Genomic DNA, 26,680 nt, shown 5'->3' with positions numbered 1-26,680 from the left:
CGGGGCAACAAGCCGGAAGCCACGTAGAGCCACGTCTTCGGAGTCTCAGCGCCGCAGTCAGTTCCCGGCGCCGCCGCGAGGAAGGTGGTCCGCGTGGTGGGGGTGAGGGGAGTGTGTCGGTGGAGGTGAGCGGGGCCCCGAGGCTTGGCGGCGAGGACGGGACGTTGCGGTGGGCGGGGATTCGGCCGCCCGTGAGGCTAGTGGGCTGGCTGGCGTACTGAGCTGCGGGCCGCGAGGGACACGCCTACTCGTCCCGGGCTGGGGAGCGGGCTGGAGGCTCGGGCCCGAGAGTCGAGCTGGGGGAAGGGGTCTCGTCCATCACCTCAGTGCGGGCCACAAGGCTGGGTGCCAGGAAACGTGGGAAGATTCAGGGGCGAGGAGAGAGGAGAACTAACTAGGTGCTGAAGGTTGAAAAGAGGGAAGGGGATCGTTCTTAGCTTTTTTGAGTGGTCATAGTTTGGACTTGACCGTACTTTCAATAAACACCTTTGCATACTCATCAAAAGTAGTTTTAGGACATAAAACGCTTGAAATGATGGAAGCATTTTATCTTGACTTTTTTTTTTTTTTAAAGACTTTTGGACGAAACAGGTTTACGCCCTTATGAATAATTATGGTATATTGCCAACTGGTCAGTTTTTATTGAAATGTCTTCATGCTTGAAAAATAGATTTGATCACTCTGGGTCAAACTAAATTAGCTTCCTAAATGCCAGTTTTTTTCAGCTGAACGAAATAAAATGTTCATTGAAGCAATGAAGGACAATAAAGAGAACAAGGAAGCCTAGGGGGCTACAGGCTGACTTTTGACTTAAAAATTAAAGATAAAAGGAAGATGTTGCTTGTTTCAGAGCTTAATTTAGGAGGGCGTCAGGATCTTCCCTTATGAAAATACAAAAATCCACCCCATGGTGTATGTGGAGGTCTGGACAGTCTTGGAGAGGAGGCTTTTCCCCTTTGCTTCTCCTTTGGAAATCAGTCTCTGTAGCCTGGGAGGAATAGCAGAACTTCAAAGATTTACCAGATATTTTGCATATGCAGCTCAGGTCCACTTGAGAATGTGACTTTAGGCCTCAGTCCATCAGCAACTCTCCATGTAAAATTTAGGTTGTATAAGCTAGACCCAGAATTACGTTTTCCTATGTATAAAATTAGATGATCCCTGATCACGTAGGATTTTGTGAATCGTAAATGGTCATATGTGTGGATTTATTTCTAGGTGCTCTTGTTCTGTTCCATTGATATTTTTTTATACCAAGGCCATACTGTTTGGATTACTGTAGCTCTGCAGTGTGCTTTGAAATCAGGGAGTATGGTGCCTCCAGCTTTGTTCTCAAGAGTGCTTTGATTATTCAGCATCTTTTGTTGTGCAGTGGAATCTTCATGTTAGTTGGGAGTGGACTGTTTAAAGTTTGCGTTGTGTCCTGGAATTGTTGGGGACAACCTGATTTCTGTCTTGAAGTGGACAAAACAGATAATTCACGAGATGTATTCTACTGTTCTTCTGTCTCAAATGTAGGCTTCTTTGGGAGGGTCAGAATGAGGCAGATGTATTAGTTTGGGATGACAGGTTTTGAAGCAAGTGGTCCTTGGAAGGTTTCTTATTATACCTGAAAAATATTCCTTTATTTTGCAGACATGGATTTAGATGCTGTTACAAAGCAGTCAGCATTACATGCCAAGCCTGACGGGCTCACCCTTCAATATGGGACTGCTGGATTTCGAACGAAAGCAGAACATCTTGATCATGTCATGTTTCGAATGGGATTATTAGCTGTCCTGAGGTCAAAGCAGACAAAATCTATCATAGGAGTCATGGTAACAGCGTCACACAATCCTGAGGTAATGCATTTAGTGCTCCAGTAAGACAAGCTTTTATTTCCAAGACCAAACCTTAGTTTCTGAGCACTTTGACCCCAACTCAAATTCTAATTCTAGTACTTTGCTTTTTCCTTGTTATACGATTTTGGTTTTGAACAAGCACTTTTCTTAACAAGTGGTCATTTCGCTCACAACTCTTTAACAGTTGTAGAGAGAGTGAAATGAGACAGTCAATTTTTGGAGTGTGTCCATATTGAGAAATAACACAATGTCCTTCTAACTTAGTTGTATTGAGACATCATCAGTAATAAACAGTGTTGCCTCTGTTAATGTGGCAGAGATTGAAGAGATTGGAGGCAAGCTGGGGAGGGGAGAACACAAATTTTTTTTTTTTCCATTTATTTTTATTAGCTGGAGGCTAATTACTTTACATCATTGCAGTGGTTTTTGTCATACATTGAAATGAATTAGCCATGGATTTACATGTATTCCCCATCCCGGTCCCCGGTCCCACCTCCCTCTCCACCCGATCCCTCTGGGTCTTCCCAGTGCACCAGGCCCGAGCACTTGTCTCGTGCACCCAACCTGGGCTGGTGAGAGAACAAATTTTTGAAAGGACATAGCACACTTTGAAAATTTTCAGACAGCTTTTCTTTAACTAGGGAATAGTCTCCTGTTGTGAGGGTGAATAGCTGGACATGTTGGCTTCAGGGATCCAGAAGTGAACATTGGACAGGATATTGATCAGGCCTGATGAGTCTAGGGTTTATGACAATCAAGTTTTTTAAAGTATTCCTCTGACACAACTTAATTATCTTATTGTGTACTGGCCTATAACTTTAAATAATTTGCTTCTGTTCTGTTCTGTTGCTAGACTTTTGCCTTTGTAGCTAAATCAGCAGCAAGTTAAAGCTGTGGGTTAGTGAAAGATTGTAACTTCTTCCTCTCACACCTGCCCCCCTCAGGAGAGGCAAAACAAGAGGATGTTGCTTATTCAGCTTCTAAATGTGGATTGTTATAACTATGTTAAGTGTTTAAATGTCTAAATCACCACACTTGCTTAATGATTTGTAGGCAGAACCCCAAATTTATTGTTAATTCCAGAAGCACTTCTTGGGATTTCCCTGCTGGCCCAGTGGTTAAGACTCTGAGCTCCCAATGCAGGGGGTCCAGGTTCGATCCCTGGTCAGGGAACTAGATCCCACATGCTGCAACTAAGACCTGGTGCAGCCAAATAAATGAATAATTTTTTTTTTTTTAAAAAGAAGCACTTCTTCAAACAATTTTGAGCTCTTGTCTTCTAGTGTGTGCTTTTGAGTGCAGCCACAAGGAGAAGGATCTCCAGGGGCCCTGGGTCTGCTACAGTTGTGCCTTATCAGTTAACTGATGGTGAATGCACAGATGACAGCCTTTTAAAAAGCTAGCGTGGCACAGCAGCTGTTGGGTGTAAGAGTCAGATAGACTTGATGTTTTTACATCAGCACTGATACTTCCTAGCTGTATGAACATAAGCAGATGACTTGCTCTAAATCTCAGTTTTCTCAGAGAGTGGCGTAACCACAGGAGGATTAGTTAGATTGATGACATGTGTCGTGAGGATTTACTGAGGTGATGTACGTACAATACCTGGCCTAGCACCGGGCCTTCAGTCGTGGTCACCAGTGAAACTGCCCAGCCGTCACTGCCTTTTGTTGGGAGGGAAACAGCTTGGGTTTACTTCCTCACCTCTCCCTCATGACTGTGCACAGATGACTTATTACTATTCTTTTTTTTTTTTTAGGAAGACAATGGTGTAAAATTGGTGGATCCTTTGGGTGAAATGTTGGCAGCATCCTGGGAGGAGCATGCCACATCCTTGGCAAACGCTGAGGAACAACACTTGCCGAGAGTGTTGGTGGACATCAGCGAGAAGGCAGCCGTGGATCTGCACCAAGATGCCTTCGTGGTGATTGGTAGAGATACCAGGTGCCTGTCAGAGCCACGGTGAAAGCTGATTTTTGAATGCCACATAAATGGTTGTATCAGTTTTAGCACCCAAGACAAATGGAAGGAGTCAAGTGGAATGGAACCACCCTGAGAGGTTCCTCCTGGTCTTCTCAGTAGGATGTAGGAGTTAAGTCACCGCTACAGCTTGGGCTTGCTGTCCGAGCCCCAACTCTCAAGCTTTCTGTATGAGTTGAGCAAGTCACTTAGCCTTTTGGAGCGTACCTTTGCTCACCTGTAGTGTTGATGGTGAGCTTATATCTTGCCGGACTTCCTGAGGATTACATAAGATCACGTAGACGATACACCTGTTTGCTGGCACAAGACAGGCACTTTCCAAATGTCTCCCTTTATTTCTTTATTTCTCCCTTTATTTCTGTAGGTTTGAGCCTTTCCCCTGTAGGGTAAGAACATGTGATTATTACTTAACTATGTTTAGAAACTATAACCTTATTGTTGGCTCACACATCATTTTCCTGTGCTAGAGTTTGTTGGAAAGCGTTAACCATCTATATTATTTCTACATGTTTGTCACATTTAGCAACTCTTGCCTTCTTTCACAGAGAAGTGTTACTGTAAAATGTTAGGTTAAAAGTATGCTTTGGAACAGAAGCATTCTCTTTAGCATAAGATATGGTTCTAGCCAGAGATGTGTTCTAAAGTAAATTTCTACTTAGTCTCCAAATGCCTTACCATTTTACCCTTACCCATTAAGTGTTTTACCCTTAATGTGTTACCACTGATTGTGGGTTTGTAGGTAATGAATAGCCAAGTGGTTTATGTTCTGAAGCAGATACCATCTCACGGTAAATCCATCCACATGTGATTTTCCCTCACCTGTTAACTAGTTTAAATGATACAGAAAATCTTGTTCTATAAAGCAGGTATGTATATTGATCTTTATTTTCAGATAGAAAAATAATTTATTCTGACTTTTTAACATGAAAACTAGATTCTCTATCCTTGGTGGTTTAACACCTAGCCTTGGCTTACACACACTGTGTGTATTTACCGTTACTGTTTTCAAGCAGTAAATGTGTTGTTACCATCAAACTTGAAAAAGTGTTTGAGTGTAGCAGTAGTGTTAAAGTTTATATCTATTTCCTAAATTCATTTAAAAGGCAAAACTTTTTCCAAGAAACATGTTGAGAAAGGCTACTGGAAAATGCTTACTTTACCCATATTTCTTTTCAGAGTTTTTGGGCTATTCAGGTTTCATTTAGTTTGAATACAGTGGACTTATTCTGAAATTTGTAACCCAGAATTTCTGCATTTGCTTTCAGAACTTGCAGCTCAGTTGGTCTTGGATTAGATGTAATATTTTCTTCCTTTTCCTTCCTAGGCCCAGCAGTGAGAAACTTTCACAGTCTGTAATAGACGGCGTGACAGTTTTAGGTGGTCAGTTCCATGGTATGTACTTGTTCTGATTTGTAAATTAATCTTAAAAAAAAAAAAAAAATCTCAAAGTGAATACATAATTTAATTTAGGAAAGTTTGAAAATAAAATTAAAGTGAACTTGTAGATATAAGCTACTATTATTTTAAGTTAGAAATTTAAAAAAAAATTTTTTTTCTGGTCATGCATGTTATATTCTACCTGTAGGAGATTATCTGTAGGCAGTGCTGATCTTAAACAGCTTCTTTGGTAAGGCTGATCATACTGATACAAAAACCCTTGAAGTTACTTGAAAAACTCATTCTGGGGAGTTCTTGTTACTATCAGGCAGGTATTCTCTAATATCACGTGTGGAGTCAGTGTGACAAATAATGATGAAAAATACCTTTGACCGACTTGTAATCATGATTTTTAGGTTTTGATAGGGGATCTTTCCTATTTTACCAAGCGAAGAATTGAATGCAATGAAACAGGCTGGAATCCTCTTCTCACATTGGTTGTGCATCTTGTGAATGCAGTGACTCCACTGTGCTTGGAGCTGAATTTTCCTGGTGTCAGATCTCTCTCATTTAGAAGTGTCTTCTCTTGATCCTCTCAACCTCCCAGGTGTTCCTCAATTCCCAGTTAACCTGGCCTGTTCCGGACTCGCCTGATTTGCTTCTCTATTTGCTCTTCTGATCACAATAAGCCTACTGGCAGTGAATCCCCGTCCTTGCCCCTCCAGGGAACTCACCTGCTAGAAAGCAGGAATTCACCTGGGGCCTGGGCCTCCCCAGGAGTGTTTGGTTAAGCTGCTGAACCCTGTGGACCTGTGGGTAGAGTGCACCGTGTTACCTGCACAAGCGCTGGTCTACAGAGAGAAGTTGTAGCTTTTGTCAGATACTCAAAGGGATCTGTGATCTAAGACTAACTCTCAGAACTTACACTTTAAATTTTTTATTTCAGCTGATCTCTCCCTCCTTTTCCCCTGCTTCCTTGACCACTGTACCATGTTGTTCTGTTCGCTGGATCCTCTTCTGTCTCTCCTAATACAGGCTTTCCTCACTTCTTGCTTTCATTCTGCCTCATTTCTGAATGAGCATCCTTGCTGCCATAGCTCCAGCTGCAAATATTCTTTTATTCATTCACTCATCAATTCATCAGACAGTTTTGACTACCTGCTATGTAGAACCCGTCAGGAGTCCCATTTCATGGCATAGCTCAGCCTGTGGTAAGAAACCCATTTTGTATCATGACATGTGTCTAATGTGCTTGTGTGAATAACTGAAACAGTTTTCAGAGAATAGTTCTTACCTTCCTCCATGACATGCGTTCATCTGTTTCATTAAAAAATGGAGGAATGCTGACTGGGTCTCTCTAAGTAGATTCCCTGGCCTCTGGGAGGGTTTTTGTTTGTTTAATAATTAAAAAAAAAAAATTTTGTTTTCGGCTGCACTGGTTCTTCGTTGCTGCATGTGGGCTTTCTCTAGTTGCAGCGAGTGGGGGCTGCTCTCTAGTTGCGGTGTGCAGCCGTCTCACCGCGGCGCCTTCTCTTGTTGCCAAGCATAGGCTCAAGGCGCTCGGGCTTCAGCAGTCACAGCTCTTGGGCTCAGCTGCCCCATGGCGTGCGGAATCCTCCCTGACCGGGGATCAAACCCGCATCCCCTGCTTTGGCAGGTGGGTGCCCAGCCACTGGACCACCAGGGATGTCCAGCAGGTGGTTTTGAAAGCACTGGTCTGAGTCATGTTTCCTCGTATGTGCCTGCCCCCTCCCCAGGTTCACCCTGCCCCAAATTGTGATCTTTCTGCCATCTGCAGAATGGTTGACCTGTCCAGCTCTTTCATTGTAACTCTAGAACCATCACTCTTCTAATGTTTTAACCTAGAAAAATTTGAGAGTGATTTAAAAACAAAAAAAACAAACACCTTTTGCTCATTGCTGTCTTCCACTTAATGTATTTCAGGAAATCAAAGGCAGTTGATATGGCTGCAGCTCAGGGAGACTGGGAGAAGCTACTAGAAGATAGGGTTAGGGAGGTGAGCAGGGCCGGGTCATTCTGAGCCTTACAGGTCGTGGGGAGGATTGGGGTTTTACTTTCAGTGTAGTGGGAGTCCGCTGAAAGAGTTTATGCCGGTGAACAGGATCACATTTTCCCTTTAAGTCAGTCCCTCTGGCTGTGGTTTAGAGAGAGGAGGGAGTTGGTCATCAGAAAGGAAGAGAAACCAGCTAGGAGACTATGTAGTAGATTCATGCAAGACTTGAGTGCTAGTGAGAAAAATGGGAAAAGGTGAAATTAGTAATGAATTTAAAGGATTTTTGTGATTCATGGTGAGGTTAGAGGTGTTGGCTGCCAGGTTTCTGGGTTGATCCGTAGAACGGATGGTGATGTTTTTATTGAGTCACTGTCATTTAGTAAATGTTTGTTTTGTAATTTTGACACTGCTCTCAAAATCCACTTGGTTCAGCCTTCGGTGTGTGTCTTTGGACTGTTGTTTGTCTCTCCTTATACACTGCCACTGAGCTGGTCTGAGCCTTTACCCACTTTTTTTTTTAAGCTCTTCCACCTCCTCCCATCTAATCCTTAAACCAGGGCCAACCTTGCCTTCACAAAATACCATTTCTGTTACACAGCTGCAGTGCTCAAGAACCTAAAGTGACTGTTTGCCTTCGTCCAGACTCTTGTGCTTGACTTTGAAGACCATTGACAAATTTTGTCACAGTATATTTATTGAGTCCTGGTCCACTTTTGCTGTTTCTCTTGCTTCTTTCTCATATGTGTTTAGGTACTTTTGACTGTAAGCTGTTTGTTTTCTGGGAAAATTATCTGTGGGACATTTTTGAGGTTTACAATGAAGGTGTATTGCCCTGACTGATCTGCTCTGCTCGGGGTACTACCCGGCTGGTGGGTGATAAGGTTCTCTGACGACAGCATTCTTCTTGTGGTTATGTGCCTCTGGGCTGGGAATCCCTGGAGGCCTGTACTTGTGGTGACAGCTCTTCAGGAATGGACTTTCCACTCTGCTCTGTTGGGTGGCAAGTCAGCTTTCTGGGGAGGAGGCCCTGGGGGCTTACTCACTTCTGACTCAGTCTTGCCCTGAAGAATTGTTGTTGTTTAGTTGCCAAGTTGTGTCGGACTCTTTTGCAACCCCATGGACTGTAGCCCGCCAGGCTCCTTTGTCCTTTGGATTTTCCAGGCAAGAATACTGGAGTGGGCTGCCATTTCCTCCTCCAGGGGATATTCCCGACCCAGGGATCGAACCCTCCTCTCATGCATTGGCAGACAGATTCTTTACCACTGAGCCACCTGGGAAGCTCTGCACTGAAGAATAGTCCTTCTTTTAAAAAATTTAATTTTTATTTTATAAAAGTTTAGTTGTTCAGTTGTGTCCAACTCTTTATGACCCCATGGACTGCAACATGTCAGGCTTCCCTGTTGAGCAACTCCTGGAGCTTACTCAAACTCATGTCCATGGAGTCCGTAATGCCATCCAACCATCTCACCCTCTCTTGTCCCCTTCTCCTCCTGCCCTCAATCTTTCCCAGCATCAGGGTCTTTTCTTCAGGTTGGTTCTTCACATTAGGTAGCCAAAGTACTGGAATTTCAGCTTCAGCATCAGTCCTTCCAGTGAATATTCAGGACTGATCTCCTTTAGGATGGACTGGTTGGATCTCCTTGCAGTCCAAGGGATTCTTCAAGAGTCTTCTCTAACACCACAGTTCAAAAGCATCAATTCTTCAGCGCTCAGCTTTCTTTATAGTCCAACTCTCACATCCATTTTATATAGGATTATAATTGAGAACATTTAGTTTCAGATGTACAGAAAGTGATTCAGTTATACACATATCCATTCTTTTTCAGATTCTTTTCCCATGTAGATTATTATAGAATGTTGAATAGAGTTCCCTGTGCTATGCAGTAGGTCCTTGTTGATTATTTTACATATAGTAGTGTGTATATGTTAATCCCAACCTCTTTATCCCTCCCCTCCATGTTTCCCCTTCAGTACAATAAGATTGTTTTAGAAGCCTGAGGGTCTGTTTCTGTTCTGTCAATAAGTTCATTCGTATCACTTTTTGAAAATTAGATTCCAGATATGAGTGATATCACATGATACTTGTCTTCGGCTTACTTCTCTTAGTGTGGTAATCTCTAGGTTCATCCATGTTACTGAGAGTGGCATTATCCAGTCTTCTCTATGGCTGAGTAATAACCCATCGTAATATGTACTACATCTGCTTTCAGCGTTCCTCTGTCAGTGGACATCTAGTTTGCTTCATGTCTTGGCTGTTGTAATATTGTAAATGGTGCTGCAGTGGACCTTGGGGTGTGTAATGCGAATTCTGGTTTGAAGAACAATCCTTTGGGGCTTCAGGCTCTCGAAGGCTGTTCTGCCAGGTTGCACGTCTTAGATCAGCATGGACCTTCTACACAGAGAACCGTTGCTCAACGCCTAGTTTAGAGGAACGCCCTCAGAGCAAAACTGGCTTCTCTTATCTTGCATCCTGGAATTCTCTCTTAACTTTGGCCTAATAGTACTGCAGTTCTTTTTGAAAAGAAATGAAAGTCTTTTATCTTTCATTTTTGGTTGTTTTTAAAAGGAGGGTTCATCCAAATTATGTAGTTTATAATGTTATGAAAATAGAACTCAGTTATTTTGTACATGGCCACTGATCTATACCAAATGACTGGTTTTGCTGTTGTTAGTAGTTCATATTTCGTTTAGAACTGAGTATGTGTCCCGCGTGTGCCTCTTTTTCCACCACCGAACAGTTCATTCTGACACCATCCACCTGGCGGCCACATCCCACGGGTGCACGGCTCAGGGCCTCAAAGCTTGCCCCTCCCCACCTTCAGATGCCGTCACCTGGGCTTCTGACCACCCTCTCCTTGGGTCAGTTAATGTGTTTAGATAGGCTCATAGAACTCAGGGAAACATTTTACTTCCTAGAGTACCAGTTTATTGTAAGGAGCGTAACCCAGGAACAGCCAGATGGTACAGATTTGTGTCGGGAGAGGTGTGGAGCATCCATGCTCCCTGGGCACTGCAGTCCCCACAGGCTCCCCATCCTTCAGGGTTTTTATGGAGGCCTCCTTATATAGGCATGGCTGCCTAGATCTTTGGTGTTTGAACTCAGTCACTTGTCCCTCCTTTCTCCCCTCCCTGGAGTTTGGGAGGAGGTTGGAGGGGGGCGAGGAGGACTGTAAGTTTCAGTTCTCTAATCCTGTGGCTGGTTTCCTGGCAACCAGCTGCCACCCCTAAGGTTTCTAAGAGCCTTCTGAAAGTCACCTTATTAGCATAACAAAAGATGCCTTTCTGTGGAGGCTCTGCCAGAAATGGAGACAGATCAAATGAATGATTCTTAGTATAAATCACTGTATCACAGCATGACCTGTAGTTTTAATGACTTCAGTGGATGTTTATGCATATTTCTGAGTGGTTTAAAACTTAGCGTTTCTTGTATTTTCTGAGATGTCTTTTTTTAAAGAGGATTTATGACCCTGAAATTGACACAGTATGAGCCTTAAACTTTGTTAAGAACTGTGTTAAATGGCTTTTTGTATTTCTCTGACAGATTATGGCTTGCTGACAACGCCGCAGCTGCACTACATGGTCTTCTGTCGAAACAGCAAAGGCCAGTATGGAAAGGCAACCGCCGAAGGTTACTACCAGAAACTGTCCTCGGCCTTTGTGGAACTCACCAAACAGGTTGGAATCTCTCCAATGTGGTTAGAGTTTGAGCGGTTGCTTAAAAGAGCATCAGTTGAACAGTTCATTTAAATATTTGTCACTCTTCTTTCCAAAAATTTGGCCTGTCTGCTTTTTCTTTCCAGGGCACTGCAAGGTCTGGCCCTTGTACCCAGCTAACTCTGTGTTGGCATTTACTTGGCAAGGCACATAGTATGTTCTTGTTACCAACTAGGGTTCTTGGCTTCCTTAATCAGTAGAAATTGGTAAGAGGCCAGACAAATTCAGGCAGAGCTTTATTGGGGCCCCTGCTGCAGCAGAAGGGAGCAAAAACCACAGATTCGCTCGCTTGCTGAGGGGAGGCCAAGGTGATTCCTTACATTGGAGGGAAGAGGCGTGTCCAGGGTCCTGGCTAGAGGAGGGCTTAGGTGGTGTGTCCACTCCTTAGCTGGTGTCGTGTGCAGGGGGCATGCACAGTACCCTGCTTTTCCTCCCAGCTCTTCAGAAGTAGCAGTTGGGTGTTTTGGGATGGTTTTTGGTGTCTTGTCCATAATTTGCCCCGACTGCATCCATGCGGTTATTTTCAGTCCTTCTCTTCTTTGTATTTTGTTGCTGGAGGAGACTGTCCAGGTGCAGGCACTGTAGCAAAGGGTCTCAAGTGCCAGCCTGTCTCATTTTGAGCTCACTGGGGGAGAAGCGTGGTGAACTTGCAGTTTTCATAAGTGTTCATGCAGATGAGTTTGCTCTTAGAGTTACTGTAGGTGCTGTTGGCATCACACTGGAAGCATCTACTGTTAAGAAAATCTTTCTTCAAGGTGTACTAGCTTCGTAAACCTGAACAAAGAGATTTGAGGGGTATGATTCATTTGCTCAGCCAATATTGAGCATATGTTATTGTCAGGAATTGTTGACCAAAACCAAGTCCTTGCTCTCATAGAACTTACATTTTGGGGTGAGGGTGGGTAGGAGAGGAGACTGCCGGGAAAAATCCACTTGCCCAGTGGTGTAATACACTGTGAAGAGAATGACGGATATTATTGCTACTCATTCATCTGTATACTCATGCCCACATTTGAGTGACTGCTAGGGAATACAGACTGATAGGGGACCTTGCTAAATTATAATAAAGCTTCATTTCTGTAATTTATTTGGTCTGTAAAACTTTTCCAATATCTGTGAACAAAAAGTGGTGTTTTAAAACATTACAGTTTTCATATGAAAATGTGTACCCTTTTGTTTCCTGGGTTAAAATAGACAAGTTAACTGAAATAATGGAAGATGTTTACATATACATACCTGTGCTTTATGCTTCACTTGGGTATCTTGAAATTTTTCTTCCACTTCAGGCCTTCTGCAGTGGAGATGACCATAGGACACTGAAGGTTGACTGTGCAAACGGCATAGGCGCCCTGAAGCTGGCAGAAATGAAACACTACTTCTCCCAGGGGCTGTCAGTTCAGCTGTTCAACGATGGGACCAAAGGGAAACTCAATCATTTATGTGGGGCTGACTTTGTGAAAAGTCATCAGAAACCTCCACAGGGTATGCGGAAAATGTGTTTTTAGCGCTCTGCCTGAAACCAGTCTCTGGAACAGAGGTGGCGACGGGAGAGTCATGCAGCTGTCTGGCCGCGGCCGTGAGACATCTGGGCCTCGTCCGCTTGCCGTTGCCATGCGGTGACGCGCAGAGCACGGCTGCTCTCGGCCCTGAGGGCCTTGGGACTCTTCACAGGGGCAGCAGATCTGGTGGAGAGAGCAAAATCAGGATGTGAGATTAGAGCAGTGATTCTTAAGCTTTAGCAGACATAAGAATCCCCTGGAAAGCCGGTGAGCACATAGATTTCCTGGGTCTGATTCTGTAGGTCTAGGGTAGATTTGTCCATCTGTTGTGCTAAAGGAACAGTCATGTCTAAAATTTGATGTGATGGTTGCTCAGGTTTCAGTAAACTAGGCAAATTGCACAAGACATTAATCTCACAGGTTGTAAATTTTTGCTCTTAAATACCAGTGTTTCTTGTTACTGATGATGTAAACAAATGAAAATCACTTTTTTCAGGGTTAAAGTATATACCGTATCTGCTGTTGATTATTTTTTATATAAGGATGGGTGTAGTACAAGGGAAATTGAATTCAATTTAATACCTATAGCTTTCAAAGCACTATGTGGGAATCTGTGTTGCCAAACCACTGGCTTCTGGAAGGGAGTTTTATTTTAGTATTATGTAGGGTTTCAGCTTAGATAGATTTTGAATGCTCTTTTTTTCACTTAGCTGTGAAAGAATTTACCGTGTAAAAATACCAGGAAACCTGTTTACTATTTAAAGGTTAAGATACTGGTTTTATTTGGAAGAGTGTTTTTTTTTTTTTTTATATTTTATTTCCATGTAAATGAATTCTCTTCCCTTGATTTGGAAACAGTTATCTCCATTAATGTTCAAAAATAATATATGTTTATGTAGAGCTTCAGACAGGAGGAATGATCAGGATTTTCTTCATTGACAAAATACTCCAGTTACTTATATTTGATTATACCCTCTGCTTGATCACGTAAGGATAGTAATGGTTCTTTATCTGCAGGTACAAAGACAGTTGTTCCTTTTAACTGGTCTTCAGTTCACAAATTGGGAGAAACTTTGTTTAGCTGAAATTTGATTTTTATAATCTTAAGGACAAGCTCACTCTTTACCTAGAACATGTTTAATATTGCTGAAGTCCTGGAAGGATAATTTTAAACACCTCTTGAAAAGTCATAGTGTACATGCTTCTGTATAACACAGAGGGTCACTTATAATCAATACTTCATGGAAAAAAAATTTCCCTCTGTAACTAGTGTGAGAGAAAAACCTAAGACTTTTTACATTCAATTTTATCCCCCTTTCTTAGACGGAAATGTGTTTTGATTTATTCTCGGTGCTAGGAATTGAAATGAAGGCCAATGAAAGATGCTGCTCCTTTGATGGAGATGCGGACAGGATCGTTTACTACTACCGTGATGCAGATGGTCGGTTCCATCTCATAGACGGAGACAAGATAGCCACCCTCATTAGTGGTTTCCTCAAAGAGCTCTTGTTGGAGGTACGGTGCTGGGGCTGACCACCTTTTCAGACCAGACTCACTGAGGAAATTGTTCTGTATCAGGCAGTTGCTTGAACATCTCAGAGGCGTGATTTGTGGGAAGTTCCTCACATCTGTGACCAGAAAATACAAAAAGAAATGGTCATTCCAGTCATTTCAACATTAGGGCTCTGGTTTTGGAACCCAGAGGGAGTAGTCTTTTGTTTTTTGTACTGGCAGAGAGCTTCATGATTTGGAACTTTACAAAGTTCTGGTTTCTTCATAGCTGCCTTTTTTTTTTGTTTTGGCCAAAATATGGGGCATGTAGTTTCCCAAACAGGGATTGAACCCACACCCTCTGCAGTGGAATCATGAAGTCTTAACCTCTGGACCACCCAGGAAGTAGGTAACTGACATTTTAATGAGGGTTCCATGAACATCATTCCCCAGAGCCTTGAGTTTATATAGAAAGTCTCCTCTAAGGGATTTATTTACTATGATTATCATAAACTTAGGTTTATTATGTTATGCTCTTTTGGAAATCTCAGATTAGCTTTACGTATAAAATGTAATGATAATTATCATAATATGGAAAAGGCACACTTTAAGAATTCAGTGTGTATTTTTATTAAAAACTGAAGAGATCAAGAAATGACAGGTTTCTCTAAAAATGATTCTTTAGCAACTGAGATGTCCTTCATAGGTGAATAAACTTTGGTTCCTCCAGACAAAGGAGTATTATTCAACGGTTAAAAAAAAAAAACTATTAAACCATGAAAAGACATGGAGGAAATGTGAATGCATATTTCTAAGTGAAATAAGTCAAACTGAAAGGGCTGTGTATATCACTATGGGTCCAACTATAGGATATTCCGCAAAAGAAAAACCCACAAAAACTGTGGTGACAGTTAAAAGATCAGTGGTTTCAAGGGGTTGGGGAGAGATGAATGCTGAAGGATAAATAGATGGAGCACAGGATTTGTTTAGGGCTGAAAAGACTACATATTATAAACATAGAAACATGTTCTTATACATTTGTCCAAACCTGCAGAATATACAACACTAAGAATGAATCCTAATGTAATCCGTGGAGTAATATAAAGGAAATTAGGTGATTAAAAAGAATTTCTTGTAAAATTGCTTTAAATAATACTCAAAAACGTACTTAGGTTTTTTCCTTGCATACATGTAAATTTTCTGTTGAGTTGTTTATTGCATAAAACTAAGTGATGGCCAGACTGGCTGATAATTTTGTCATTCTTTAGAACTCTGTTTGTAGGTTTGCTTTTGTAGGGTCTTTGCCTTTGATGGCAAGGTAATTGTCCTTGTTTTTGTCTAGATTGGAGATGGTTTGAGTCTCGGTGTTGTACAAACTGCATATGCCAATGGAAGTTCAACACGGTATCTGGAAGAAGTTATGAAGGTATTGAACACTTTCCATTTTTTGGTAGCTTCTTCATCATTACCTTTTATTGTGAGGTATTTCTGTGAGGAAAATGACACCCTCATAAAAATGAATAGATTGAAGTGCATGGATCAGAGCTGTTGTCTCCCTAAGGGTAGAAAGTGAAAGTGTTAGTCACTCAGTCTGTCTGACTCTGCAACTTCATGGGCAGTAGCCCGCCAGGCTCCTCTGTCCATAGGATTCTTCAGGCAAGAATACTGGAGTGAGTTGCCATTCCCTTCTGCAGGGGATCTTCCCGACCCAGGGATTGAACCCAGGTCTCCTGCATTTCAGGCAGATTCTTTACTGTCTGAACCACTAGAGAAACTGCACTTAAAGGTAACTAGAAATCAAAAATAGGAAAAAATTAAATTGTCCCTAATGCAGAAAGGGAAAGAGACTTTCCTCCCTTTTCCTAGAGTGTTTCTTTTAGAAAACTTATGTCTTCTCTGTTCTTTTGTAATGTCAATCTTTTGAAAGGCGAAAAAGGCCAGTTTTACAGTTAAGGTTTTTCTGTAAGGGCCTAGAGTACCTCTTTGAAACATAAACATCAAGGAAGGTAGCATCCCAACACTCAGCCTCCTGAGAGTTTCACTACCTTACCCTTTAGAGCCGGGCACCCATCTGCTTGACAGAGAGATGTGAGAAATTGTATCATTCCTTTGGAGAAGGACAATTAGGCAAGCCCAGTGGCCACAGCTTTAGGACAGACCCTCATGGCTCAGATGGTAAAGAATCTGCCTGCAATGCAGGAAACCCAGGTTCGATTCCTGGGATGGGAAGATCCCCTGGAGAAGGAAATGGCAACCACTCTGGTATTCTTGCCCAGAAAATTCCATGGACAGAGGAACCTGGTAGGCTACAGTCCATGGGAACGCAGAGTCAGACATAACCGAGTGACTAATACGCACACACACGCATGACAAAAGGTACTGCAAAGTCTTCCTGAGAAGTAGACCTGTTCAGTAGATAGGCTGCCGTGGGGCTTTGTAGGGGGAGAGGCTGGGCTCAGCTCCTGATACAACAAGGGAAAGTGGGGATTTTATAGCCAAGCAATAGGATATGGGGGCAGGGAGCGGGTTGGTGAATGGATAATTGCCAAGAGGAACCTCAGGGAGGGTTCTGGCTTAACCAACCTAACAGGACTTCTGTTGACGGCAGGCCTGGGCGGTCAGATGCAGTCCCTACAGGTTAGGGACTTCGGGCTGATATGGAGGGTAGGGGATTCCAGCTAAACTGATTGAGTGAAAGATTCTTTATGAAATTGGGTCCTTGGAGACATGGCCAAGGACAGGACCTGTTCAGGCTCAAAACAGCCTGATTCTCACGTGGTTGAGGAGAGGTCTTGGTCCCAAGTTATCCTGAGTTGTGTAAAACGGTGGGATTGCTTTCTGTCTTTGCAGTCTCTTTGCAGGGGTCCCCAACCTTCAGGATCTAGTGCTGTGACTGAGATGGAGCTGCTGTGATGACAGTAATAGAAAGTGCACAATAAATGTAATGCACTTGAATCATCCTGAAACCATTTCCCACCCCCAGGTCTGTGGAAAAATTGTCTTCCACAAAACTGGCCCCTGGTACCAAAAAGGTTGGGGGCGGCTGTCTTAGCGGATTGCCTGTGATGTGCATCACAGTCTGGCTTATTGGTTATTCAGTAACAAAACTTGTCCTACTCTCCTGTGGAGATGTTTTGTGGGTTGGTAGGAGATTTTGTTTCTAATCATTTCCCCAGCATCCCCAGCATACCACTTGCTTTAAGAATCAGAGTCTGCAGGACCCAAATTGGGTCTGCAGAAAGTAACTCTTTCTCTCCCTGGCTAGTGTGATATTTTCCAACATCAGTGTTATCCCTTGTCAAATTCCTGCATTTCACTAGTTTTTGTGGCCATCCCATTGTTTTTAAAGCAGGAATGGCAGAGTCAGATTCCTTTTGGATCTGGATAGGAGAAGTGAATGAGTCCAGCAGGTGGGCACAGACTTGGAGGGTGTGGTCAGGCCAGCTGCTGTCACCTTTGGTCAGAGTCTTCAGGAGAAGCTGAAAATCGGAACTTTGGTGTGAATTTCCTACCGTTGAAGTCTTGGCAGCTGATTCAGCATTTAAAAGAAATAGTGGTTAGGCCACATAAAACATGCCTGGAGGTGACTAGCTGGTGCCCTGACTTAAATACATGGTTATAGTAAATATATGCCTTAAATATATGGTTACAGTAAACCCACGCAAAGGACTCCATCTGGAGCCTAGTTGCCTGCCTTTCACAGAGATTCTTGCTGTTTGGGTTATTTTGGTATTTTCTTAATTTCTATCTCAAAAATGGCTCATAGTAAGATGCCCTGTTGAGGAAACTGAACGTTGGTAACTCTTCCTTCTCAACACATTCTCTTGTAGATTAAATATTTTCAGCCCTAGCCATAGCCCTAGCCATGTCTCCTAAACCCAGTCAAATGCCAGGCCTGTCTGAGCTTGCTTTCTTTTGCAGTTTTGCTGCTGTCTTTCCTTAACCATTCTCTTGTAGATCTATCTGAGACTTGCTGCCCACTGTTAGTACTCCAGTCACTGATTTCTTACTAGGATTAGCCATAGAAACCACCTAACCTAAGCCAGAGCTTAGCAAACAGTGGCCTCTGGGCCACACTGAACCGGCCAGCCGTGTCTAGTTTCATGGAAATACAGCCATGCTCTCGTTTTTATATGGTCTTGTGACTGCTTTCTCACTAGAGACAGAATGAAGCAGTTGTGATGGAGACCACGTGGCCTACAAAGCCTGAAATACTAGTTATCTCTTTATAGTAAAAGCTGGAAGACCCTGGTTTTAAGCCATTCTCCACGCTGTAGCTAAACAGCTTTCTGGAACAATCAAATCATGTCACTCACGCCCCCAGCTGGACTCTTTCATTATCAGGGGCCCCTCAGCTCTCTCGCGCTGCTTTACCTGGGGCTGTGGACTTCTGCTGTGCAGTCACTCCCCACAGGGACACTTAGGTTTTGTGTTTTAATTGCTTAGTCTCACTAGGCTAAGTTCCAGGAGCTTTGTTCCCTAGGATGGTAGGTGGTGGTGGTTCAGTTGCTCAGTCGTGTCCGACTCTTTGCAACCCCATGGACTGTACCCCACCAGGCTTCCCTGTCCTTCACCATCTCCCAGAGTTTGCTTAAACTCATATCCATTGATATGGTGATACCATCCAACTATTTCATCCTCTGTTGCCCTCTTCTCCTCCTGCCCTCAATCTTTCCCAGGATCAGGGTCTTTTCCTGTCTCTCATCAGGTGGCCAAAGTATTGGACCTTCAAGTTTCAGCATCAGTCCTTCCAATGAATATTCAGAATTGATTTCCTTTAAGATTGATTGGTTTGATCTCCTTTCTGTCCAGGGGACTCTCAGGAGTCCTCTCTAGCACCACAGTTCGAAAGCATCAGTTCTTTGGTGTTCAGCCTTCTTTATGGTCCAACTCTCACATCCGTATGTAACTACTGGAAGAACCATAGCTTTGACTACACAGACTTTTTCTTAGCAAAGTGATATCTCTGCTTTTGAATATGCTGTCTAGGTTTTTCATAGCTTTTCTTCTAAGGAGAGAACATCTTTTAATTTCATGGCTGCAGTGACCGTCCATAGTTATTTGGGAGCCCAAGAAAAGAAAATCTGTCAGTGTTACCATTTTTTCCCCATCTGTATGTCATGAAGTGATGGAACTGCATGCCATGACCTTTTTTTTTTTTCCAACTTTTTTATTGAAGGATAATTGCTTTACAGAATTTTGTTTTCTGTCAAACCTTGGCATGAATCAGCCATAGGTATACATATATCCCCTCCCTTTTGAACCTCCCTCCCATCTCCCTCCCCACCCCTCTAGGTTGACACAGAGCCCTGTTTGCGTTTCCTGAGCCACACAGCAAATTCTCGTTGGCTGTCTACTTTGCGTGTGGTCATGTAAGTTTCCATGTTACTCTTTCCATACATCCCACCCTCTCCGCCCCTCTCCCCATGTCCACAAGTCTATTCTCTATGTTTGTTTCTCCACTGCTGCCCTGTAAGTAAATTCTTCAGTATCATTTTTCTAGATTCCATATATATGCATTAGAATACAATGTCTTTTTCTTTCTGACTTACTTCACTCTGTATAATAGGTTCTAGGTTCATCCACCTCATTAGAAGCAACTCAAAGGTGTTCCTTTTTATGGCTGAATAATATTCCACTGTGTATATGTACCACAACTTCTTTATCCATTCATCCATTGGTGGACATCTAGGTTGCTTCCATGTTCTAACTATTGTAAACACTGCTGCAACGAACACTGGAATACATGTATCTTTTTCAATTTTGGTTTCCTCAGGGTATAGGCAGAGGTTTATAACAATAAAATATGTGACAGAAAAAAAAAAAAGAGCTCAAAAGCTTAATTAGATTTCACCGTGCCAATAAAATGAAGAACAGAGGAGGGGGTGGGGGGAAGGAAAAACAAAGTCCAAAAGAATCTACAGAACAAGTCAAAACATAAGACTAGTAAATGTTTTTCCCGAGTCACTGCTGTCAGAGCCCTTCCCTCACTGGGGGTCACAGCCCACCCCGCCTCCCGAGGACGCCCTCCAACACCGTGCTGGTCTCTGGGCCTCCTCTGGGGGCAGCTCAGATTCTACTCTGGTCCTGCTCCTCTGTGTTCTTGCCTCCAGTGTCTGCAACCATTAGAACTAGTGCTTTTTCTCATGCGGGAGCTCCCAGTGTCCTTTTATATATTCCACAGACACAGAGTCTGCCTCGTTAATCATGTGGATTTAATTAGCAGCGTGTACGTCTGGTGGGAAGGTTCTGGGTCGTCTTCCTTAGCCACACTGCCCCTGGGTTTCAGTTGTGGTTTTATTTCCACCTCTGCATGTGAGTCTTCCTCTGGGGCTTGCTCCTGAGGCTGCCCTGGAGGACTTGGGTCTGCCCCGTGAGGGCCACGTGTGGCGGTGATACAGCTGCTTGGGCCTCAGGGGTTCTGGCAGCACCAGGTACTCAGGGGAGTTGGCAGCTAGCCCAGCAGGAAATTTAGTGCTCTAGAAGCGTATGGCAACCAGTATTGGCCAGTACACTCCAATATTGCCTGGAGAACCCCACTCCCTGACAGAGAAGCCTGGCATACCACAGTCTACAGGGTCACAAAGAGTTGGACACAACTGAAGCGACCCTGCACGCATAGACACAGGATTTTTTTGGCCTGTGGCAGCTCTGTCCCAGTGTGAGTTGAGCGTGAAGACGGTGCAACTGCTTGGCTGGCAGGGACCCTGGTGATGCAAAGTGTGCAGGGACACGGACTGCTTCCGCTGCAGGAGTTATGGCCCTCTCAGAGTCTTTTTTCCAGCCTCTTGTTGCTGGCGATCAGAAGGCCTCATTGGCCAGTCTTTCTCCATAGCTCCGCCTGTTCAGGCACTTAGAGGGCTTTCGTGCCTGGGGTCCTACTCTGGAGTTCAGTGCGTCAGGCATTTGACGGGCCAGCCTCTCTGTTGTTCAGCTGCCAATGCTGGTGTGTGGGGGGGAGAGGCTAGGCTGCTGGCTCCACCCCTCTACGTGTGATTCAGCAGTATCTCCTTGCTTCCATGGCTGCCTGGCTTTCCTCCACAGGCATTTCCCACCATGATCTCCTCCTCACATCCCCACCACCCGTCTCTCTGAAGTCAACAGCAGCCCTCGCCCTGAGATTGCGCCACAATCCCTAAACTCCAGCTGTCAGCCATTGCATCTTCCAGGGGACCTGGGTCCCTGTCCAGGGTATGTATGGCTTTGGCAAGGACTGTCTGATTCTCATTCCATTTAGGCTGCCACAGATCAGCAATTTCACTCTCAGCCTTAAATGTTTCGCGTCTGACTCAGACAGTTGCCACACTGGGGGGATCAGACCCCTGCTTCAGTTCCCCCACCTGCTGAGGGCAGGTCCAGTGTTCCTAACACTCCTGTTTTTCCCCTAGTTCCTTCGTCCTACTGAGTTTTGCGTGGTTCTGTGTATTCTTTTCCCCTGGTCAGGTACTCCTGTCTGCTCTCAGCTGGGGTTCTGCGTGCACTTCTGTGTCTGAAGGTGTATTCCTGATGTATCCGTGGACAGATGTACTCAACATCCACCTACTCCTCTGCCATCTTGTTCTCTCCCATGATCTTTTTTTGAATGTTGAGTTTTAAGCCAGCTTTTTCACTTTCCTCTTTCACCCTCATCAGGAGGCTCTTTAGTTTGTCTTCATTTTCTGCCATTAGAATGGTATCATCTGCGTATCTGAGGTTTTTGATACTTCTCCCGGCAATCTTGATTCCAGCTTGTGATTCTTTCCAGCCCAGCATTTCGCTGACATACTCTGCATATAAGTTATATAAGTAGGGTGACCATATACAGCCTTGACGTACTCCTTTCCTAATTTTGAACCAGTCTGTTGTTCCATATCTGGTTCACTATTGTTTCTTGACCTGCGTACAGGTTTCTCAGGAGGCAGGTAATGTGGTCTGATATTCCTATCTTTTTAAGAATTTTCTGCAGTTTATTGTGATCTATACAGAATTTTCCAAATTAGCTGGAATATTGAGTGCAGCACCTTAACAGCATCATCTTTTAGGATTTTAAAATAGCTCAGCTGGAATTCCATAACCTCCCCTAGCTCTGTTCCTGTATTTCCTAAGGCCCACTTGACTTCGCACTCCAGGATGTCTGGCTCAAGGTGAGTGACCACACCATCGAGCTTGGTAAGTACACAGTGCATATTTGCTGATTAACTCCTGTTGTTTTGTAAATATGTGTTTCAGGTACCTGTCTACTGCACTAAAACTGGTGTTAAACATTTGCACCACAAAGCTCAAGAGTTTGACATTGGTGTTTATTTTGAAGCAAATGGGCATGGCACAGTAAGTTCTCATAAATAATGACCTGCCTTTAGCGCAGACTTTTTTTTTTTAAAGATGGCATTCTGTACCTAGTTAGGTAATATTCCACCATGAAGTGATTGGGACGGTAATAGAAATGATTTAGCTGATTATTTTCTTATGTTCTGTGAAACCATGGCTCTCTTTTAGATTGTAATGATCTTCCTTTGAATGTGAAGAGATAATACTAATTTGTTCCTGTAATATATATAGTTTCTTAAAAATATGTAGGTCTTAATTCCCCTGCAACTAGGCAATTTATACATCATTTAAAATTTTTCTTCAAAAGTGTGAGAAGGTTGAGGACTAACTTATAAGCAACTAGAAATGAGTTTAAAGTAATTTGCAATAGGCATATAAAATTTTTTATGACTTAGCAGAGGGAGAATGAAAGTTTGAGATATAATTTGTATACCCTAATACTCACCATTTTAACATATATTAATAGGTCTGTAGTATATTCATAAGGTTCAGAATTTTTCTTTATTAAATGTTTTTTAATATTTAGCCTCATTGCATAAATGGATTTGAGATGGTTAACAGAAAATGTTATCTAGGTCAGACAATTCTCATTAATTCAAAATTGGCTTGAATAGGCCATGACTATGAGAAGAAAAATAGTAAATTCCTAGAAAATGGAATTGAAATATAACTTCAGTGATCTTATGCAGGGTTGGTAAATGCTTTTGAACTAGTAAATAGTTTTCACAGGCCATAAGGTTTGTTGCATCTGCTCAGATCTCCTAGTGAAGAGTGTAAATGAATGGGAGTGGCCACGATTCCATAAAACAAGTGACCAGTGCATCTTAGTTTACCAGCAAACTTTGTATTTCATCAAGTGAGCAAAGGTACTGTTCCTTTTCAGTATTGGGCCTCTGAAGGCACTAAAATCATGTGTGGGCAAGCAATTCAAAACGGCAGGAATCCTGAGGAGCATGATGTATATTATACTAAATATCCACTATTTGCCATGGTGTAATATGTATGACGAACCTCTTTTCTACTTTTGCTTAGCTTTATGTCCTTAAAAATTAAGTCAAGAAAACCCTACTTATGGCAAATGAATTATATTCTTCAAAGTAGACTGGACACAGGTCAGGCTTAAGGAAGCTGCTTGCCCAGAAGTGGTTTAGTTGGCTGACTGCAACATCATACACTCACCATGTGCATTCACTTTTGCCAGGGTGATCGTTTTCTTGGTAATTTTTACATTTTGGTAACCCAATTTTATAATCCTGTAATACCTTCTGAGTTCTGATTTGATCTTACATTAATTTCAGATATTCTACAGCTGCCATTTTTATCCCCTCGGTTTCTCCAGATTCACTGAGAGTTTCAAAATTAGTTTAGTTGGGATGATCGTACTTACAACTAGGGCATGGTTAGTGTTTGGTGATTTTTTTTTTTTTTGGTATGCTTTTATTATAGGTACTGTTTAGTAAAGCTGCTGAAACAAAGATAAAACAACTAGCAAAAGAATCAGAGGATGAGAAAAGGAAAGCTGCAAAGATGCTTGAAAGTGTAATTGACTTGTTTAACCAGGTGAGAGCTGAGGGGGGGTGCTGGACTCTCAGCTGTGTTGTGCTTACTCGCTCAGTTGTCTCTGACTCTTTGCAACCCCATGGACTGCAGCCCTCCAGGCTCCTCTGTCCATGGGGATTCTCTAGGCAAGAACACTGGAGTGGCTTGCCATGCCCTCCTCCAGGACTCTTGGTTACTTACAGAGTCAGAAGGTAGACAGGGTCATGTACTGCGTCAAACATCGAAGTGGAAAAGTTGTGGCAGCTTACTTGCAGCTGTGTAGATTTATACTGAAATGCAGTGACAGAACATTTATGTGCTTCAGATTTTCAAGTAATGATTAGTTTACAGCTGAGGTCAACAGATTAGCTACGAAGTATATCTGTGAGGAGATATATATATATGTGTGTGTGTATATATATATATATATAAATGTGTTTTGAAACCAACCTTGTCAAGGGAATTCAAAAAAAATAGTCTCTGATGAAGCACATCTGTGGGTAGGATGATTGGGACTGGAGTGGAGACTGGCAGTGGAAGAGCAAAGTGTAGGTCAGTGGAAAGCGACAGAACTTATATTTGGGAGTCTTGCACATCTTGGGCAGTTCATATACCTCAGTATGTAATCCTTGCATAACAGGAAGAGTCGTCATCATAACTCCTGTTTTATAAATGAAGAAACTTAAGAGTTACACAGTGGCAGAATATGGCAGAGTATCCAACTTTAGGTGTGTTTTGCCCCCAAAAGCTCCACTTTACCATGCATGAGGCCTTTCACCATCATGGCATAATATATCAGAAGGGATCTAATAATAAATAAAATGTTGATTCACAGAGTGTTAATGCTGGCACCTTAAGAGTCATCCAGTCCAGCCCCACTTTACGTATGAGCAAGATGAAAGGCAGGCTGGTCTTAGTATTCCCTTCAGCCCGTTTACTGTTGCCTCCCAGAGCCGTCTCCCTCAGTGTCGTTCACGTCCCCACCCCGGTCAGTCACGCAGCGTGGGGGGAGGCGGCAGCCAGGACACGGTTTTCTCAGAAAGCATTCGGATCAGCGCCGTGCTTGTGTTCTTGCGTCTTGCAGACAATTGGTGATGCTATTTCTGACATGCTGGTGATCGAGGCGATCTTGGCTCTGAAGGGCTTGACCGTGCAGCAGTGGGACGCGCTCTATACAGATCTTCCAAACAGACAGCTCAAAGTTAAGGTGTGAGCCAGATTACTCCCTTTCTGAAAATTAACTAAAATAATTTCATTCTACACATATGTATTATATAGAAAATACTGAATTTTCTCACATTTTTTAAAACTACAGAATCCCTCCTAACCATTCTACTGTTATTTAGAAGTATTTGGTTTCCAACTTTATTATAAATATGTATCACTGTAAAGGATTTTATTTTATTTTTTAAACTTTAAAGATGTGAGAACAAAATAATGAACCCCCTTTACACTGGCTTCAACTAGTGTCATCCACAGCCCCAATATTATTTTGAAGCAAGTCCTGGATAGCTTGTTGGTTTAAGTGTAGCTGTTTCCTTCCTCTGCATTATTCTTGGTTCACACAGTACTTCCAGAGGCTAGATGCTGAGAAGTAGAATCTGGGCTGAAAGGGACACAATTTTTAAAGGCATTTTAGATAAATTGCTGATATATACCAGATTACACATTTACCAACAGACATTTTTGAAAGACAGATATTGAATCCAGAGTTCACAGAAATGACTGCTGATTGTTCAGGTTTTTTTAAAGGAGATTTTTATGATCCCCCTTTAAAAAAATACCTAAGATTATTTGATCAATGACTAAGCCATACAGTACTGGCCATTACTTTAGTAGTGACTGTAAAACTGTGGTAATCTACCTCAGTACTGTGCTTTGTGGTACAGTCAGCTGAAATGTAGGTCTGTTCCTGCTGACATGAAATAGCCATAATCTTTTGGTGGGAATTATGTTGCATGGGTTAAGCTTCTGAAAGGGAGTGTGATATAGAAGAAAAAATGAAATGCTTGTGCTTAGGTTGCAGACAGGCAAGTAATTAGCACCACAGATGCGGAAAGACAAGTAGTTAAACCCCCGGGACTCCAGGAGGCCATCAATGACCTGGTGAAGAAGTACAGGCTTTCTCGCGCTTTTGTCCGGCCCTCTGGTACAGAAGACATAGTCCGAGTCTACGCAGAAGCAGACTCGCAGGTGAGCTGAGACAGTTCTACTGAAAGAATGTGCAGTGAGACTGTAAAGGAGGTGGAGGAGGGTGGTAGCAGAAGAGAAACCTATTTTAATGGTATTGGAATCTCTAATGTCCAAGATTTATGGAGCCTTTTTTCTTCAGTAGTAGTTACATAGTTGAATAAAACTCCCCCAGATATTCTTCTTGTAATGTATTCTATATTTCCTAAAAGGGTCATAGTTTTAACTGCTCTAAGAATACTACGTAGTTTACCAGAACATACTTAAGTTTGACACATAGAATTAAGTTTATGCATCCTGAAGTGGAATATACTTTTTTCCTTCCTCTAAAAACATTCTATTGCTTCATGAAAATGACTCACTTTGAAGTTAATTTCTAAACTCACTGGTACTGTCACCTGTGCTGCCTGAAATTTGTCCTTGTGTCTAGACTTTCAATTTGGTTTTCAAAATTTTTCCTTTAAATGACCGCCTTGCTCTGTGCGTCTCTTTTCTTGATAGGGTCAGAGACTTAAAAGTTTTTTCAGCTGAGGCATAGTTACAGGGGAATGATCAGAGCCTCAATAAGAGAAGTTCAATTTATATAGTAGTTGATAGCTTTTTTGCAGAAATTCAAGCCATCACAGAATGCAGTGAATAAATATCCCTGGTGGATAAGGAAAGGATACCGGGGGCCTCAACAGTTACTTCCTCTTTTGGTTAATTGTGGCCTTCTTGCCATTAACAAC

General features: G+C 42.7%; 1 protein-coding gene across 2 annotated transcripts in view; it reads left to right on the top strand.

The window, feature by feature from the left end:
• Positions 1–26,680, top strand: part of PGM3 (phosphoglucomutase 3) — a 28,517-nt gene that overhangs the window by 1,030 nt on the left and 807 nt on the right. The window contains exons 1-12 of one of the 2 annotated variants that reach the window (XM_020878897.2): positions 34–125; positions 1,636–1,841; positions 3,601–3,785; positions 5,146–5,213; positions 10,754–10,887; positions 12,213–12,408; positions 13,783–13,940; positions 15,259–15,342; positions 22,125–22,223; positions 23,670–23,783; positions 24,847–24,969; positions 25,782–25,955. In XM_020878897.2, coding sequence (XP_020734556.2) covers positions 1,638–1,841; positions 3,601–3,785; positions 5,146–5,213; positions 10,754–10,887; positions 12,213–12,408; positions 13,783–13,940; positions 15,259–15,342; positions 22,125–22,223; positions 23,670–23,783; positions 24,847–24,969; positions 25,782–25,955 — 1,539 coding nt within the window. In that variant the 5' untranslated portion in view covers positions 34–125; positions 1,636–1,637. Of the gene's footprint in view, positions 1–33; positions 126–1,635; positions 1,842–3,600; positions 3,786–5,145; positions 5,214–10,753; positions 10,888–12,212; positions 12,409–13,782; positions 13,941–15,258; positions 15,343–22,124; positions 22,224–23,669; positions 23,784–24,846; positions 24,970–25,781; positions 25,956–26,680 lie in introns of those variants that run through there. The other variant, XM_020878898.2, reaches the window with a different exon arrangement.

This window comes from Odocoileus virginianus, chromosome 19 (genome assembly GCF_023699985.2).
Source record: "Odocoileus virginianus isolate 20LAN1187 ecotype Illinois chromosome 19, Ovbor_1.2, whole genome shotgun sequence".
NCBI lineage: Eukaryota > Metazoa > Chordata > Mammalia > Artiodactyla > Cervidae > Odocoileus > Odocoileus virginianus.
Note: the sequence above shows the minus strand (reverse complement) of the source record. Positions and strands in the feature narration are given on the sequence as shown.